The 19441-nt window shown below is 33.2% G+C and overlaps 1 protein-coding gene across 3 annotated transcripts in view; it reads left to right on the top strand.

The window, feature by feature from the left end:
- LOC113392270 (formin-binding protein 1-like) overlaps positions 1 to 19441 on the top strand; it is a 42469-nt gene that overhangs the window by 9089 nt on the left and 13939 nt on the right. For all 3 annotated transcript variants that reach the window (XM_026628618.2, XM_026628617.2, XM_026628616.2), the window contains exons 2-3: positions 18360 to 18475; positions 19345 to 19395. In XM_026628618.2, coding sequence (XP_026484403.2) covers positions 18360 to 18475; positions 19345 to 19395 — 167 coding nt within the window. The remainder of the gene's footprint in view (positions 1 to 18359; positions 18476 to 19344; positions 19396 to 19441) is intronic.

The raw sequence follows: 19441 nt of genomic DNA, 5'->3' as shown, positions 1-19441 counted from the left end.
GGCGAGTTTTGTGTTGTCAACACGCGTAGAGTAGTGCGATTCTGCAATAAATCGCTTAGCATCTCACTCGTAAAATATTGACAATCGACTTACAGTGATACGCCATTTTGATACGTGTATCGTATATATTTTATAATTATTATGGTCAATGTCGCATATCACATTTGTGACAAGCTCGTGTTATATGGTGAGATTCGAGTTTCTTTTTACAGAATAGCCTAACTGTATATTAGAATGACCTTAGGTTTTCATTCAAAATTGCTTATTCAAATTCAAAGTTTATGTCTAAAGAATTGTGTATTCAGTAATTACCGAATATTTCAGTGGAAACTCTCTATTAACTTAATTGTTTTTTAATTAAAGTAATAATTTCATCAGATTAACGGTAAGCAGGATTAATTTCCAAGTAGTGAGATCTTCAAACGCATTTAACCGCACGTAATGACTTATGTCAAAATAGTGAGGTTTTCCGCATGTCATCTTAGAATATTCCTCAACATCTCAAGGCCTCGGTAGTAAGAGATCGTTTTGACGGTTGATTACATTTGTATTCACACGAGCAAATGCTATAAAGATTCTTATCTAATTGTGTTTTTTTTCCAACTTAAATATTAATTTTAAACTTTTGAATGTAACCGACGTTATATTTATTCTTGTGCCGAAAGAGTAAAACGTAGCTTCACTATTTTATACTTTGTGTCTTGGCTAAAGATAAAACTGTACATGTTTTTAAAATGCTAGTCATTTTATCGCATACAATTAAGCCCAAACATATGACTTACATAAATCTATGGATAACCAGTAGTTGCCTTCGGCTTCGTTCGGGTTTGAGGTGTTAGGCATGAAAAGTAGTCTATATAATTCCTTGTTTATACCAAAACTTGCTTCGTAACAAATTTCATCAAATTCGGTTTAGTGGTTTGGTCGTGAAAGAGCAACAGACAGACAGAGTTACTTTTGCATTTATATTATTAGTATAGATAAGACCACGAATGGATTTTCTATTGACATTAATGAACAAACAACATTTTGTTTTTATGTGTCAAAATACTAAGGTTTTTTTTTTTATTTTAAAAGTATAATGTCTTAAATTATATGTTTTAAATGTCTACTGCAGATTTTTTTTTGTTCATACATAAACGGAATTCTCTCAATCACTATGTAGTCACGGAGTTCACACCATTCTTTCTCTATGTATATTTTCATGCATATATAAACTGTTACGAGGTTAGTGGCATTTGGCTTTATTCGAGTGTTGAGCAGCGAAAGTGTCAGCGTGAGTTGCACGCTCGGACCGGACCTTTTGCAAGTGGGTGATGTGTCGCGCTTCACTCGCTAAGTCTTCGCCGCTCGCCCGCTTTCGTTCCGTTTATTATAGTCATTTTTATGTGCTCACTTCGATATTAAGTGAGATTACCTACATAATCGTCACGAATGGATAGCGACGGACTGTTTAATAATGTTAACGCTAATAGATACTGCAATGAAATGGTATAATGACTACAGGTCAATTTGTTTGTTTTCGTTCTTCTATCTCCAAAGTAATTAAACGATATTTAAGCAATTCACAATTGCGTATTCGTAAACGAATTACGCTATCTAACTATTGCAAATCAAATTAATAGGTGTATTTTTTCGCGCAGCTGTTTATCGGAATAACAAGTCAAGGCTTCGAGTGTGAAAGGAATTTGAAAAGGCTTCACTAACCTTTTATCACCTACATATACAAGTCTGTGTATCAACTTACGCGTGATTAAAAAATCCGAGTAATACTTTTTTAGCTTGAGTCGACTACATCCGCCATTTTCGGCACTCGTATCCCCCTCAAAATAAACGTGCAAATATAGAATGAGAAGTTTTCCCCCTCATACAAGTTACTATTGAATGCGTCACCTGTTAACAACACAAGTGCATTCGCTTCGTTTTGTGATTCACAGCCGGGATGAATGGTTAGAGCGACGCTTGATGGAGCCACGTTACGTTGAAAGCTTGAATGACTGACTACAGAGCAATTGCATCGATGTTTCTAGATCACTTTACACAGTTATCGTTCATCGATATGTAGGTATCTGATAAAATAAAGAAGGCTATAGTTAGGAGTAAAGAACAAGTGGATCTTAACGAAAATCGTTGCTTGATACAATTACCATTACCATTACTAATGTTTGTATACAATTCTGATTGTCTATACGAGTATCTCATATGTGCAGGAACAGCGTGGAGAAATAATCACGAAACTTTCTTAATAAGTGAAGAGTCCTTCTTCAAACAGTGGAACATAAACTGGCTGTAATTTACATCATTTATATCCAGTAAAATTAACTCATAATTCTTTGTATGTATCCTTTCAAACTTCTATTAATAATGAAATTAACATACATATTTGAACGTGAGTCCATAACCTCATAACAATGTTCACACGTCATACCTTCCAGACGTTCATAGCGTCACGTATATGTGATTGGTTCGTGACTAAATTCGTGATTGAATCAAAATCTTGTCAATACGAAACGTCGCTGTTCGAAGTAATACGCAATTATTGATCATTTCAGTCTGTTACAGAGGTTTTAACAAACATACTGTTTATTATTTGAATAAATTATATTTTATTAAAGATACCAACAAAGGTAACATTTGAATTTTGAATACAAAGAGATAGATAACCAACATTGGTTAAATAAATATTTTGCATTTGTTCAACGTTAAAAACAGAGAGAAATAAATACACTCCGGAAAATGAGGAATATTGTGTGTGTTTTTTATTACAATCTGTAATTGATTGTGATATGTACATATATCTACAAAGTTTAAAATAAAGTCGCTGCTTAGATATTTTAAACTATGCAACGTTTTAATTGGTTTTTCATCAATAAACAGAGTGATTTAAGAGGAAGGATAAAATACATGGATATTATAGTATTATAGTAGCCGAGAATTACAAATTTAATCTTAGCCAATTTATTTTTATATATTCGTTCTTTAATCTAAAACTTGTATAAATATCGTAATTGTACCCGTGTAAAGCCGGGACGGGTAGCTAGTGAATAATAAATGATAAAATAATTTACTCTACTTCAAGGGTTATACTGTGTTCTCATATAAACCAGTATTGCGTGAATTTGTAATTAAATGCAATGCAAGATATTTTGATAGTTATTGTTGTGGTATAAATTGTTTCTCGTATAGCAATATTATGATGGTAATATCATCGTAAGGTTAATACTGTTCATTTTTTCTGCCCGGTGAATAAGCCAAAAAGAACTTTACAAAGTGTTGGCAACGCAAAATGCAACAGTTGATATTTCTTTTGAAACTTATTTCCATCTCGTGCCATTGTTTTTGCCATCCGTTGTAGTTTTTTATTGCGAATTGATTGTAGCGGATAAAACTTACGGCTCCGTAAATAAATTCCGTCTTTTTTCATCGGATTTGTTTACACTCGTATCTGTCAGTGGCTCGGAGTTTGGGAGCCGGTACGCATTTAGTTTCAGGTACCGATGGGTTAATGCACTCGTGCTCATCAATTTCACTGGCCTCTCTTACGCTTTTTTTTTGTTGATTTGGAATTAAAATAAACTTCAACGGTCTCCGATGAACGCTTACCCAGAGGTTGTCTTTAGATTTAAGTTGAACCTTGATCGACGCCAATATATAAAATTACTCGTTGATTTATTTTCAATTGACGCGAGTAAAAGTAAATTTTATTTAAAGAAATGAGTGTTGGATTCATTATCTTTTTTTTTTTAAATAGCTTTTTCGTTGTGTCAATTTGATTCAGCGATTTAGATAGTGTTGACAGTCAGAACGAACTACTTTTGCATTTATTATATTAATATGTACCAAAGAGTTGAAAATTAACTAGCTTAGTCCATCAACAGCTCTTTGTTTAAGATTTCTAGATGTTATGCGCTTTTTATTGTCGATCGTTCTATTCTAAGGCGCCACTTGAAATACCGTACGTTTTTGCTAGTTCAGTCATCATATTAGTGGCCGCTAGAAACCGAAATAACAAAGTGGATTTTCAGCTTCAGCAACGCTGACGTCATGCTTATAATGACTTCATTGTATATATTTGAATTATATACAATTAAGACAATAAATGCTTCGAAGTTTCATTAGCGGTTGATTATATTTCGACAACATTGTCTTGACGTTCTTATTATAAATATTTTCTGTATTTTTAGTTAGCGAGCTGATTAAGTGTTTATGTGTGTCGTTGTCGTGTAGATCAGTCAGGAAATATAGCACTTGTATACCAGTTATTCTAACGCTATGCTGTAATATTTTGTATTGCTTTGTTCCGGTTTTAAGAGTAAGTAAGCCAGCGAAATTACGTACACACGGGGCATAATGTATTCTATTCCATGGTTGGCAAAGCATCGATAATGTAAGAATTTATTTGGATTAGTTTGGCCTATGAACACATTAGTTACCATCATGTAGTTTATTTTTATATTCATAGACGTAAGTTATTTAAAAGATGTGATACACAACAAACGTTTTTTTGTGTTGCTACATACAATCGTTTACTAACATTATATTGAGCTTAATAGTCTTAAAACTACTGTCTGTGAAATATCTCCCTAGTAAAAACCTACGAAATTGTCGATTATTTAAAAAAAAAAGTAACAATTAAATCTATATTCGTGGTTACAATTGGCAGTTTCATTAGTCGTACGCACGTTTATTTATTGTTCCAGAGTACACGGACATATGAGTGTTTTGGGTATTAATTAATAATTATCTTCCGAGTAGTTTAATTACTTAGTCGTCATGTTGAAGTTATGGAATTCTGTGTTCACTATCGGCCCGCAGGTTGTGGTTTTGAGATCCCTGGTGTAATCATTATTACGAGAGACGCTTACACCTGCTGCGGTCGACCCCACTGACCGGTTCCACTACCGCTTCCACTCAACTGTGAAATTATGCACATCTGCTGCTCGCTCCCATTGTTCAAACATATTCCTTGATGGAACATTTCAAATGCATTGCTTATGAGCCCGTATTCCTTCTTTTTTACCTTTCATCGAATTAAATACCAATTCATAATTGGAATGTAAGAATTGAATTGCTCGTTTATAATGTTAAAGTAATGCAATGCTAAATTAGTCTTGCGTTTGAATAAGTGTCTTTAAATTGTCTTAGTTGTTTGTTAAATGTATTTATTTACTAGTAGGTCACTAACTACTATATTCATTTATAACTTATACATATACGTTCCTATACCTATTTAGATTCTTGTAATTATTTTATTCAGATCAACATTCTGATCAAAATTTTATAGTGTCAACATTTATTTTATTGTTTACTTTAAAGTAAAACGTGTAAATACCATCTTTACCTTAATACGATTCCTCTTATCAACTAAAGTTTATAAAAAATCTTACCTAGGTTTTCATATAATTAAATTAAATATCATATAGTTAATGCCTCAATACTCTTTACATTTTTCGTACCTAATTATATTTCTCTTAAATTAAAAATGTGTGTATTTACTTATAAGCCCAGCTAATTAAACGAGCGTAACGTTTATAATAAACATTTTATAAATTTGTGATAGCGTTAGGTATGCGGCCTGAAAATTGTTTCTGGATTTATTTATGCGTGTGAATTATTTGATATATATAAATTCTGAGATAGATTGAAACAAACTTTATAATAACAAAAAGTTCGTATCGCAGAATGATAATTGAAGTACACATATGAATCATAATGGAAATACCGATCCTTAATTTTTAAACTCAGTTTTATAAAATAAATACGAAGGATAATATGATTCAATATTTTGTATTATACACAATAGTACCAACACACATAAAATTTAATTAGAATTGTCAGAGTATTTTTTTGACGGTGATAATTACCGTAGCACTGCAACGTAGTAGGAAATTCACGTTTAATACGAAAACTGAATGACGCATTTGAGTGGAGGTCGTGGTTGATCGACCGAAGGGTAAATGTAGTCACACACAGTTCACATTGAGAAGTATAGAACAGTAGCCTCTTGTAATCGTACGGCGCCCGTCTGCCGCCTCGGCCAATGCTGCCAAATGTCCAAACCTATTTCTGTAGCTATAGATGAGCATAAAAAACACTCCTATTGTATCCATTATATTCGTTTCAACTATCAATAAAAATCTTTCAATGTCCGTAACATACGAGTACGACCTAGTGAGCAAGTTATTGCTTATTGCTATTACGTAGCAGAGCTAAATTGATCTCACACCGAAAACAACAGACAGTACCACAATTGTGTAACTACGTATAAAATTGTTAATTCTTATATGTCTTCCTAACTTTCGAATGATCGCTGTAACACAATAATGACCAACAGCTATTCAAAACGTGTTGCCTTGAGATCGTGATTGAATTGTGATCGTGATACGTATTGCTACTGCATTACCAAGCAGGTACGATATTATACCACTGTTTTGATGACAAACAAGTTTTGACGTCCTACTGTTTAATTTCGTTTTCAGTAATGGTAACGAGTGTGTGAATACGATTTCCAATTAGAGGATTCATCTTTTTCTCGGAATATTCTAGAAACTTGTTCGATGAAAATGTTTAATAAGTCGGTAGAACTGAATAACTAGTCACTTGCAATGATTCACATTAACTAAGTAGGCAATTATGATGTGTTATTCTCGAAATTGTTTTATACGTTTACTTTCCAACATCGCGCTTGCATTTTTCCACGAGAAAGCGGAAACGCGCGCGTCTCAACAATGGCTCGAGGCTCGCGCTGAGCCACATTCTATACTCCTATTGTATATTATTCTCGGAACAACCGATAAGTACCACCGTATGGGGCAAACTGCTGCAAATTCACGTTTATTTCAACTTTGCAGCGTTCAGTCGTCGTGCGGGTATAGCTTCATTTATTTGAATGTCAAGATAATACTCAATTTACTATCAAGTCACCTGTCCCCCTTCGACTGACGTCTCTAGGGGAATATGGGGGCTGCTAATCCAATCATAGATCCCTTTAGGAGTGCAATTTCTTAAAGAATGAGTAAATGAAGATGAATGAAAAATATAGCGAGAAACTAATTGGTATTGACTCATTCAATGGTCGTGTCGTAATTTTGCATGTATTTGATATTTTTACTTTTGTTCAGCGTACGAACAGAATTGATGACAGGATACGAGCCCTTTGTAAACACAATGAGCAGTAGAATGACAAAAAGTTTTTATATACATTATCCAGACTCGACACAATACGCCCGCGCCTTGCATTTCTTCCCACATAATAGGTTCCCGGCATTAAAAGGGAGATCCGACGAGAATCGTTACCTGTTGTAATGAAGGAGTCGTCATAAAGTGTGCAGTCATTTTTTAAACAAAACGTATCTCTGTTAACCAAGTTTCTATGGTTTTCAGATACTATGTACAAATTATGTTTTTTATTTTAATTTCGTACGAAACACGTTCCTTAACTATAAATGCGGTGTACCAATGAACGTCTTATAGTAATTCTAGGTCACACAGTACAGTTGTACGTTCGTTACAATTTCTCAGCGAGATTATGGTTGGGAGACTTGGCAACATCTCGTTAGTGTAAGAGTTCTTTCCTGTGTAGCACTCGAGGGGCACGTAAGGAAAAATACAAATATATTTTTATTGTTCACTAGAATCGGTCGATAATTTTTTCTCGTATATGTTTGTAAAGAAAACAATGTCAGAAATATTTGAATTATTTTAGTTTCTTGTTTTTAATTTTAAGTATTTTTTGTTTGTTTCATCGCACATGATATTCCTATATGGGATATGAACGGACTGAGCAATGCCTGGTTGAATCTCGTTAGCGAATTCCAGCCGTTTTTGCCACTTACCAGACTCATACAGAGTTACTTTCACAAATTTTGCTATGTGTTAAATTAAAATATAAATAACCAGCTACGTAACATGAGCACTCAGGAAACTGGAAAACGTTCTGTCTTTTCAGTTTTATTTAATTTAGCCTATTTAAATTGTTACTGCTTTTAGTTTTATTAATAAACAAAATTAAGTCTGTCTAGTTGTGGAAACCTTACGGGTTACCTCTTTTGAAGGTAAAATCAAAAGGTTTCGGTCTGACTTTTTTTGTACTCTATTCCCAACTTTTTCCTTAGACAATATAAATCTAGGTTATTTTATTAAATATAATGACCTCGCTAAATTAATGTAAACATAATCAGGTGTTCATGTTGACCAAACAAAACTTCCTTTAAATGAATTTACATATATTCATAAAAAGTTTTAACGTCAAAATAATAAAACCTCATTCAGTCATTTTTATTGTTTTTTAAGCTCGAAAAATATTGCATTGTATCGCTCCCTTGTTTGTACTTTCACTTTCGTAACATCACATACGTTGTAGTATTTTTTACAATTTCTCCATAACGTCCAACTAAAAGACGAGGAAATCATTTAGTATTCTAGTATTTGTATTAAAGAGCTGAGATGCGTCAGCGGATAGATGATAATGTAGATTTTTACTGGGGATTAGAGTCTGAACAAACAAGTCTTCTTTCAAGTGCGTAGCTTGTGTTTGTACTTCATTCGATACCCTTTTATAAAATTAACCTAAAGTTGCTGTGAGCAATATTTATTATTTAAATTAAAAGACGTCAATTAACAGTTTACATCCTACTGTTGAAATAAATTCTTTCCTATTTGAGGAGCATTTGAAGCTCAGCACGCGCTCTTAAATGCGTTTTGTTACACTGTGGCAGATTTCATCGGACACGATGTTTTCCTTCCAAGAGATGAAATACAAACACAAATGAAACACTACCATTTAGTGATGCTTGCCTGTATTTTAATCAAAAATCCTCGGTAAATTCAGTAATGGTCAATTCCAAGGTGTTCTACAGAGTATAGAGCGGGCAGTATTTAGTATTCAGTTTAGGATGAAGGCAATCGCTAATGTATAATGTACACAATAACATTATGTACTGTTAGTAAACAATAGCTGTTTTCGAACATCATAAGTAAACAATAGACTCGCTCAAAGGTAAATGCATTTATTATTCGTATTAAATAATACCAAAGCCTCTTATGGATTGGTAGTTTGTTGGACTATTCTGGCGTTATCGTGTAGTATTGTTAAGTAGCTTTTGTAATTTTATAACAATTCATAAGCGGCGAAAGCGCGACGGTCTTAATTAGTTAAAGACCACATATACCGTATATTAAGGCACAGCTAAAGGTTGGCTTTATAAGAAATGTTTGAAATAAAAATCAAAATATATTTCAACGAAGCACCTTTGCATCCTACCATCCTTTCTCAGGAGTAATTATATCCAACATACATGAATATAATACACAATTATTTTGTATATCTTACATGGAAATCGACGAATACTGGAATAGCCCGTTTTTCTTTTGTATATTTCTATCGAATATTTTGTCATGTTACTTAGTTTGAATTTAGTAAGTAGCAAATGTATATTCTTAGAATCTCATTTCTACTATCACACAGTGTAATAAACAATGCTATTTCATTGCACAAGTGTACCTAGATGTTATCAACTTCGTCACGTTCAAGGATCATGCTCAGCTATGAGACGCGCCACTCGTGTAAATATTTAGCCCCAGACTGCTCTTTCGACGGGCGTGAGTCACGAACTGTGACGTCACAGGGTGTCCGTTGTGAGGGTGAAATACACCCTAGCGCCCGCCGTGACTCAACCGACCACTCGTAGAAACGAAACCGAGACATAATACGGATATTGGTTTTACATTCGGTTATCGATAAAATGTCCATACGGTTTCGATTCGATTCTATTGATTTATTATATGCTACTAATTAAGTTAGATATTCCTTTCGAAAGATGTTTTTCTTTATGTGTTTCAACCATGGATTTACATAGTTATTAAAAGCCGCGTATAATTATTTCGCATATAAAATTATAATGAGTTCGGATCGTCTCTATTCTTAGGGACTTATTATAAATAAGTAAAAGTATTGGAAAGCTGAGAAAGTGAGGTTACGATACGACTTTTAATGAGCAATAATGTATACAAGTCACCGCTATTATATTTTAATAGCGGTCAGCGCTGTTTAAACGAACGAATAATGAAAATGTATTGAGTTTTCCATTTTTATTATTTTACAAACAATATTTTGCATATCGCATGGGTTCGAGGCATTAAAAATTCTTTACAGGTAGTTGTGAAAGTCTCCAACGAGATCACCATACGAAAACTATGTCAGTGAGTCGTTACGCATGAATTTAATTAATACTTTAACTATTGACACATGAATTGCGAGCTTTATTCGTCAGCGTTACTAAATTCATCAATGAAATAGAGTTTTTATTAATTATTTTGTTCATGTACACACTACCGTGGACGATCTTAGACACTATTAAGCGTCAGGACAGCGGAGGGCATTGCAATGGACCTCCATTTTTCTATCTAATATGCATTTATTACAATCTGCATAATCTGATACTTTGTAACATTTAATTTTCATTTAAAATGTTTATTGTTAACTTCCCCGTAGATCTAATAACTATCCTCTAAGGTAGGAGAGGCTTTAAAACCTAGTAATGAATATACGTATAAAGCAACCTACTAAATAAATTGAACGTACACAAATACCGAAAACACTTATGTCTCTATTGATGGGAAGGAATACTGTAATCAGATATTTTTCCATATCATCGTTTTATGTAAGCGGAGAATATTTATAATGTTATTGGTATCCGGACTCAATGTACGTACAACCATATGTGTTCACATTCTCGTAAATATTATCTAGGACTCGGCATAGATGGAATGTGGTACAACTGCATTACGGACAAAATGATTTTTCCTATTACAAAACACATTTATGCTATTTGATTAAATACACATTAAGTTAGTTTCAGTTCGTAAAATTCAACTGATGGGTATAATATTGCGTCCTCACGCTTTACGGATTCGAAATTCGAATACAAGTAATAGAATAGAATTAATATTTAGGTGGTATGGTTTTTAGGAACGCGCCTGGGTAGGTACAACCGTTGGTCACTATCGCTCATCTGTTATTCTAACGCAAAACAGTATTACTTTGTATTGCAAAGTTATTAGTAGGCAACCTTATTTTTATATATAATATACATACTTTTCTACTGTCGATGACCAGATATATAAATTACAGATTTTTTACGTAGTGTATTCATTCGTCTTCAAACATATTTTTTAAAGAAATTTATTGTTGTTTGCGAGGAATTTAACTCTTGACCTTAGTAGAATAACGTATCCAACGGATCGTACCTTCTCCAAACAAATTGTTCCATACTAAATAAGTCAATGAGCGCTAAGATAACAAAATGTTATTTCAAAATAGTTTAACCTAATGAGGTATTAAAAATAACACTTCATATTAATGCAGCAAGGTTCTTTAACCTTAAAACGATAACATGCAAGAATGTAATACTTATATTTACTAGTAAAAGTGTAGCAATCTTTATTTACACTGGCCGACATCTGGTTTAGTAATGAAATTATGTCACCTGTTAGCATTTCGTAACGAATTATATAAACTCAGTACTAATTCAACACCTCTCGATCGAGGCAATCATTCATACAGGTACTTACATATACTCTCAGGCGTATGCGGGTCTTGTTTATGTATATTAGTAACCAATAAACAGATTTATTTAAAACGTAATTTAGATGACATAATACACGACTATTATATATAAAAGTTGTTTTGAAACATATTTAGCTAGCCTGAATTCGTATCGAACACCCACTTAACAGTTTTTTTTTTTATTTTGATGAAATGTGTCCCAGTGGTTGCTTGACAGTTTGATTTAAACCGATGATAACCTGTTCAATCCGAGGGGGACCGCACTTTTTTATTATTCCTCGGGTGTATGGTGGTGAAGGAAAGCATACTGAGGAGACGTTTATTTATCGGATGAAATACTGCTATATGAGTAGCCATCCATTTATACTATAGTGGAATAACCTCTTTCTAGCCTCTTCAAGACCCTATACAAAGCTGTAAAACACTTTCGAGCTGTTTTTTTTACTGTGTACCAATTTGTATGGTGAGCAAGAGATACCATATTGACGGCGTATTTGTGGCATAAGAAATGGTTAATTTCATACAGTTCCAATGCGTATAAGCTGAAGTGATCGGTTTTGCACATTAAAATTTAAAGTATTTGACTTATATAACGGCGTTTACGTGTTAAAGAACTTTGTATCCAAAGTATAGTATATATCAAGATTTATCTCCGGTCAAAATGACCCAAATGCATTTTAGATCACGATTGCTATTGTCTCGACTATCCTATTATTTGTTGGTACAGAGCGATGGACCAGAACAATAAAATAATGCACTGCTATGAATATTGTTTATGTTGTTTTTTAATTTGAGTTCAAATAATTAGCAATGTATATTAATATTATGCTAAAATGGTAAAAAAATGTGAACACGTTTGTTCGAAGCGATTGTTACTATATATATTTTTTCATGAGTTCAACTTGAATCCCACGTTTTTATTATATTTAAGTTATATCTTTAACTTATTATCGAAGTTTACTTTGCTTTTGTGTGAAATAGACACTGGATAAGTTCATATGTTATTACGTAAGGTTATTGTTTGATTATATTGATTCATCGGCCGTATAGTAATCTTATCACGGAGGACAACATCATTGTTGTTTGATAAAGAGGGGATGAGTAATAAGTGCTAATTAGGCACGGCCAGCGTTCCTCTGACATGAGTCATAGTCGATCAAAACGATTGCCAGCGACCCTGTTCCGGTGTGACTTCGACGTCGACGTATTCAAGACGAAACGGAAGCAAATATAATGTATGAACACCGTGTGAAAGGTTACCGCAGTGTAAACAAAGCCGTCATTAATTCAGCGCACTTTTTTGTTTCATAATCAATAGGTTGTGTGAAGCGTTCACATACGCATTCGGATTCTTCTATGGGGCTGTTTAGAACTGCGGGGAAAATAGCCTCCTACTGCGACGGACGTGTCTAACGCCGTTCTCGTTTAATGACTAAACAATTGCATTAAATGGGGAAGTACATGAACAGTATAAGCCGCCGTTGTGATGAGCGAAACTGTGATTTTATGTACGTATATTGAAATAAGTAATTAAATATCTAGGCACGTATATACGAAACGTAAAAGTAACGTGTTAAGTTATTAAATTGCCTTTTAGATTTAAATTAAATTATTCATAATATATAAGTTTGAAACTAGAACGACAAGTTTGATGTTGTAATGCGGCGCAATTGAAATGACTAATGTTTATAAAAAGTGACCTGTTGATATTACTTAAGAAAAACTACGAGTTAGTATGAACATAGCATATATATCTTACACAAAACATATTAGTTATGTTACGTATAAACAGAACCGTATAATTGTTACTGTCGAGGTGTGACATTGGCATTCAACTGAGACGCTAGATACCAATACCTAGATCGCAAGGTCATGATTCGTAATCACTAAACAACATCGATGTCGATATTATCCTCTGTGAACAGGTTAAACAAAACGGCCTGGCTATTGGCACGCTTCAATCCAAAGAATAATCATATTTTAAAATACCATGAAATATTCTTAAATAATAAAGCTGAAGTGAATTGAAATGTTTTGTTTTATTACGATTTTATAGATATTTAACTAGGCATAAAGAACAGCTGTTTTGTGTTTGTTTATTGGCAAGTTCAATGCCAATGTTTATTTCGAAGGTGGAAATAATAATTAAACGCTCAATGACTACGTAATTAGTACTCCTGTTTTTACCTGACACATAATATCCATACTCGGTTCCGTACATATTATGCAGGTTGAAGGTTAAAATTGGATTATTTTTTTTAATCTCCATAGGTATTTTAATTGACATGTGCTTGTTTTTTTTTAAGTTAATTAAATATGTATTTGTTATTCTTGTCGCGTTTTCCTTTTAGTATTACGAAATAAAACGTAATAAAACATCAATGCCGCCTAGTTTTCCCCTTTTTCCGGACATGGTGTAGGTAAGTTGCACCTGAATAGAAAGCAAGTTAGCTGGAAGTGGCAATACATCAGGTTGATACTCAATATCATATTAATGTTCTAGTATAATTAGCCAAGGTAAATGGTGGCATTACACATGTAGGTAACCGCTTTGGTTGTGCTCAGCATACTGATGATGCTTCAGACGTTCTGTGAGCGCATTCCAAAGGTAGCGCCGGACGCTTAGACATTTCGTACTCGACCTTAGAGTAATGCTAACTATTGTTCAAGCCACATTAGACCCTAGGAACACACGTTAAAGTCTACATTCAAATTGATCTTATAAATTTTGTTACTTTTATTTATAAATATTTTGAAAGTATTTTTATTAATATCATTATTATGTTTACGACGACTATTCATTTTAAAATAAACCTCGTTTAAAATTTTATTTCATAATGTTGTAACCATGTTCCATATTGATGATAATGTGTAATTATAATGTAGTTATAGTTTACTTCTTAATGAATTTTAAATGGAAATCTTGTAACGTCTAGGCGTTTAGAGCAAATGACATGTTCAACGTAATGAAGCCCCCTCCGGACGGTTGAGGGGAAGGCGGTAACTTAATGGCCCTAGGAATAGCTACTGCATTAATATTCAGCCAAGTTAATGCACTTTTAGTCATACAGAACTCTTTTAGCGTCGTGGAAAATGCAGGCAGTTGTCACCAATCCAGTTCTCCCACGTCCAGTCGAGGCGCTCCCACAAAGTTGAAGTTGCCCTAACAGCGGGCCAACGAACTGAACAGCTTAATAACCCTTTGACGAATATACCGAATATATTCTTAAATATCAGATAATATTCACAATTTAAAGTATACCTGAATTTGAATTTCGTTTGATAGTGAAATTTGTACAAGTAATGGATGGCCATGACCGCGAGCCTTAAATAAGTAGAATACATTGAGAAACCTTTCAATTTTTATCGATTCGAGTTGATGATCCGTGAACGTTAACGTGTAATTATGACAAAGCGAGGCCTCATTAGGACGGGACTAAAAACAACGGTAAATCCGATGTAATTAAATCGAACTTGTCGTTAACCGGTATCTACGTTCGGAGGAAGAAAGTATCACGATTCGCAGACGTAAAGGATATTCATAACAATTGTAAGGATGGATGATTGCAAAGTCTATTTCCTCGTAGAAGTCACTCGAGAGACGGTCACTCAGGCTTAATCAAAAACGACAATGCAATATATGCATGTCGTGTAGTGCTCCGTAATAGAATGACAATACTCGGACGGATATTACTTGATGTCAACCGTATTTTAGTATCGACTGTCGCAGCACGCAAAGCGTTAGTAGCAGGAATATAGCATACATTGTTCGTTTTAAATCCCAATAGATCGATTGAAATGTTATTATGAATTTACTATGATGTTATATATTCTTTCACTCGTGTTAATATTGTAAATTGTAAATAATATTGTAAATTATATTAACAATATTATAAGCTGAGTACCTAATGACTTCGTTAAGATAATCACCAAAATATTGTTGTATAAATTAAGAACTTATTCCAAAAAAGTGTGTGATGTTATGTATTTATGTTATGCCAAAATGTAAAGACTTGGGGTGTATAGAGCATCTAGGATTACAAGGCTCTTAAATTTTCAAATATCTAAACAGTATCAACTAAACAGGTCAACTTATAATTTAATTTTGATAGTCGTTAGTCACTCGGGAGATTCTAGACATATAAATAATAACGACACCACAGGGGTTATAAATAGTAATATTAGGCATTTAATCGTTTTTATTTATAACTTTTACTTTTAAATAATTCTTTTTTAATATGAAATTGTTAATTATGACAATTAAATAATTTTAAATGGTAATTATCCATACTAATATTATAAATTTGGTACACAAATAGTCTAGAGCCTGAGAAAGGACATAGGCTTTTTATTGGGCAAAAGTGCTGTAAGGGGTTGTAAAGGGGGGTTGAAAGGTTGTAAGTTGTTGAAAGTATTGTCATTTTTCGAACTAGAAGCATAAAACTTATATTATAGGCTGTTCACTTACAAACTAACATATCATGACACCCACGAAATTCTACCCCTAAAGGGGTGAAATAGGGGTTGAATGTTTGTATGGTAATTTTTTTTTCCGTCCGTAATTTTTTTTGTTAAAAACATAAAATTTTATTTTTGGGCTACCGATTATAAATGAGTTGATTCGCATTTAAGCGTTTCTGGATTTTCTACCCTAAGGGCTGAAATACACACCAATGTGGTATACAAAGAGGTATTACATTAACGTAATATTTTAAGTTAATTTGTAAATACACTCATATTCTACGCGGGCAAAGCCGCAGGTAACAGCTAGTGATAATATATATTATACAGAAAGTAAAATGAATAAGTTAATTTATTTTAGGAGTAATATTTCATGCTTGCTTAACGCGTCTTATTTCAGAAGCTCTTATTCACTGATGTTCTGGTTTAACGAGATTATTTTAGGATTCACAATGAAGGGATAATGCACGACGGCAAAATTTCAACCATGATTCATGCGTATCGGATGTCATGTATTTCTCATGTTAAAGTAAACGTATTTTATGTAGCTCATGTTGATTTATATATTATAATACATAATCATGTGAAATATTAATCGAATTAAAAATAGTTAGTATTTTTGCAAACATTTAATAAGTTAAGTACTTGTTTTTATTAATGATTTTAATTAATTTTACTTATTTAAAAATATAACCCTCTTTACGACAACAATTTTTATATACTTTTTTTTTTTAAAGCATTAGTTAAAATTTTAGAACATCAGTAATCAAATGATTCATTTTTATTTATAAATTTAATAGTTTATAGTTTAGAGTAATGCTTTGCGGATATCGGCACTTTAATCAGGATGTGATACTTCGGTAAGCTAGGAGAAACGGAGGTGGACATTTAAGTGTCGTTGTCCTCGGCAAACCTCTAGGCGAGTCAAGGGCGGTGTCTTATTGATGTAGACGTCGCGTGCGCATCTTAGCACGCTATCTCCGTACACCCGATTACCCATGAAGCATGACATGAACTTTGTAAATTATATTAACAATTATATATTTTCAATATCTCATAATTGAAAAATATCTTAATCGATAGTCTAGTCTACACACAACTCGACCAAATACTATATTATTTTTTTACATTACATTAACGGCCTGTAAATTTCCCACTGCTGGGCTAAGGCCTCTTCTCTCTTTGAGGAGAAGGTTTTGGAGTTTGGATATTCCACCACGCTGCTCCAATGCGGTTTGGTGGAATACACATGTGGCAGAATTTCGTTGAAATTAAACACATGCAGGTTTCCTCACGATTTTTCCTTCACCGCTGAGCACGAGATTAATTATTATAAACACAAATTAAGCACATGAAAATTCATTGGTTTTTCGCCTGGGTTTGAATCCGAAATCATCGGTTAAGATGCACGCGTTCTAACCACGGGGCCATCTCGGCTCATATATTTTTAAAAAGGCAAAGACAAATCTATTCAGAACAATTTTCACTTCTGTGAGTAGTTATACCATAAATTTAAGCAATATATTTCTCGTCGTTATTGACGGGCTTCACAATCGATGTACACACGATGATTTTGTTTTTTCTTTGTGCGTCAATCACGTGAAAACTACAGAACGTGTCAACATGACACGATGACCACTGGACTCGGAATCGTTCGTAGATGGTTATATATATATATAGGCTATTCATTTTTTGATTCAGTTGATATAAAAATAGACTTAGGAGTAAAAAAATATTCGAAACTGGCAAACTCATGTATATTTTCCTCTAATGATTATTATAGTCGAATTTCAACCACTGAGTGAACACTAGTATGAACAGTAATGCGTGTTAATTAGTGTAGACTTGGTATTTGTTGATTTATTCAGGATATAAACTTAATTGTGTATAATTGAAACGCGTTATTTATTAAATAAAAACATTTTCTCGTCGGTTTAATGCAACAAAATATTTATTCTAAACCCATACTGACTTTGGCATTAGTTATTCTTGAAAGTAAAATTACGATTAACAAAATTTTTTATGAGAGACTCAGTTTATTAAAAATGTCATAATTTACACGTTTGATATAATTATTGTGTTATTAAATTATGAAAACAATGACTACATATTAGTGATATATAATTCTAAAAAAAAACCTATTCACTTCATTGTTTGATATGTATGTTATTAAAATTACTCATCGGTAGTTCATGTGTATGTGGACATATTAATGTACTGGGACGAGTTATCAGTTTGTCGTCAGTTCCTGATGACCGGGTATCGCGATCTGCATCCTCCAGTTTAATGATGACAACGCATGTACTAAAGAGTTTTTTTTATTTGTTCACAGGATCAATATGATAACTTAGCCGCCCACACGCATAAAGGAATTGAATTCTTAGACAAATATGGAAATTTCGTCAAGGAGAGGTGTGCGATAGAATTAGAATATGCAGGGAAACTCAGGTAATTTAAAACATTATTTATCCTCGCTCACATTATATCCAGTACTACTTATCCATTACCGAGCTTACTAATTAACGCTTTGGAGCGGATGCATATTTAAACATTGTTTTATCTCTATCTGTCATCAGTAATTTGACATTCGAAGGAAGAAGACAAAGTGTCGTGTTAATACAACCGCTATAAAATGTTTATTATTAAGGGGGTTAAGTATTTATAGTTTTGAAATTGATAAAATAAACTTACGACTCGATAATACTATTAAATTCGTTTCTACACGCTTCGTTAAGAGGAAAATGTTTATGTTATGTTTTGATTCTGTTTTGAAAGTTATATTAGATGGGATGTTACGTACGCAAGAATATATTATAATAAGCTTACGCAAGGACAAGACATCATATGATGGTTATTAGCAGGATGTCATCCGTACCCGTCTAGCGAGTTTTGTATGTAAATTGGTAGAATGTTCACTTTCACTACATCATTTTAAAATATTTACCGCATAAATATCATCGAACTGATATATAATCGAAAAATTATACATTTCACCACGCCACAGATAATGTATGCGTTTTTATTTATTTTAAATATTTTATTCATTGAGGTCTTTTTGATTTTTTAATCGCCTTTAATAAGTCATCCGTCACGTTATTACTGGCCTCGTGTAACTAAATAAAATAAAAGTGGAAATTAATAGGAGATTTTATTTAATTAAATGCATGGTTGGTTTGTTCCTGTGGCTGGATTTTAAAGCTAGATTTTTTAAAACACTGGGCCATCTTATAATAGCCGTGGCCTAAACCGGTCAGTAGGACATCATATTTAACAACATCACTAAAGAGGTTTTACTATTTGTGATCTTTTTATTACAGGAGGCTAGTCAAGAATTATCAACCCAAAAGAAAAGAAGAGGATGAATACCAGTTAGTACACCTGTTTATTTTATTTGCCATCTCCGTTAATATGTAT

The sequence above is a fragment of the Vanessa tameamea genome, chromosome 5 (assembly GCF_037043105.1).
Source record: "Vanessa tameamea isolate UH-Manoa-2023 chromosome 5, ilVanTame1 primary haplotype, whole genome shotgun sequence".
NCBI classification, from domain to species: Eukaryota; Metazoa; Arthropoda; class Insecta; order Lepidoptera; family Nymphalidae; genus Vanessa; species Vanessa tameamea.
Note: the sequence above shows the minus strand (reverse complement) of the source record. Positions and strands in the feature narration are given on the sequence as shown.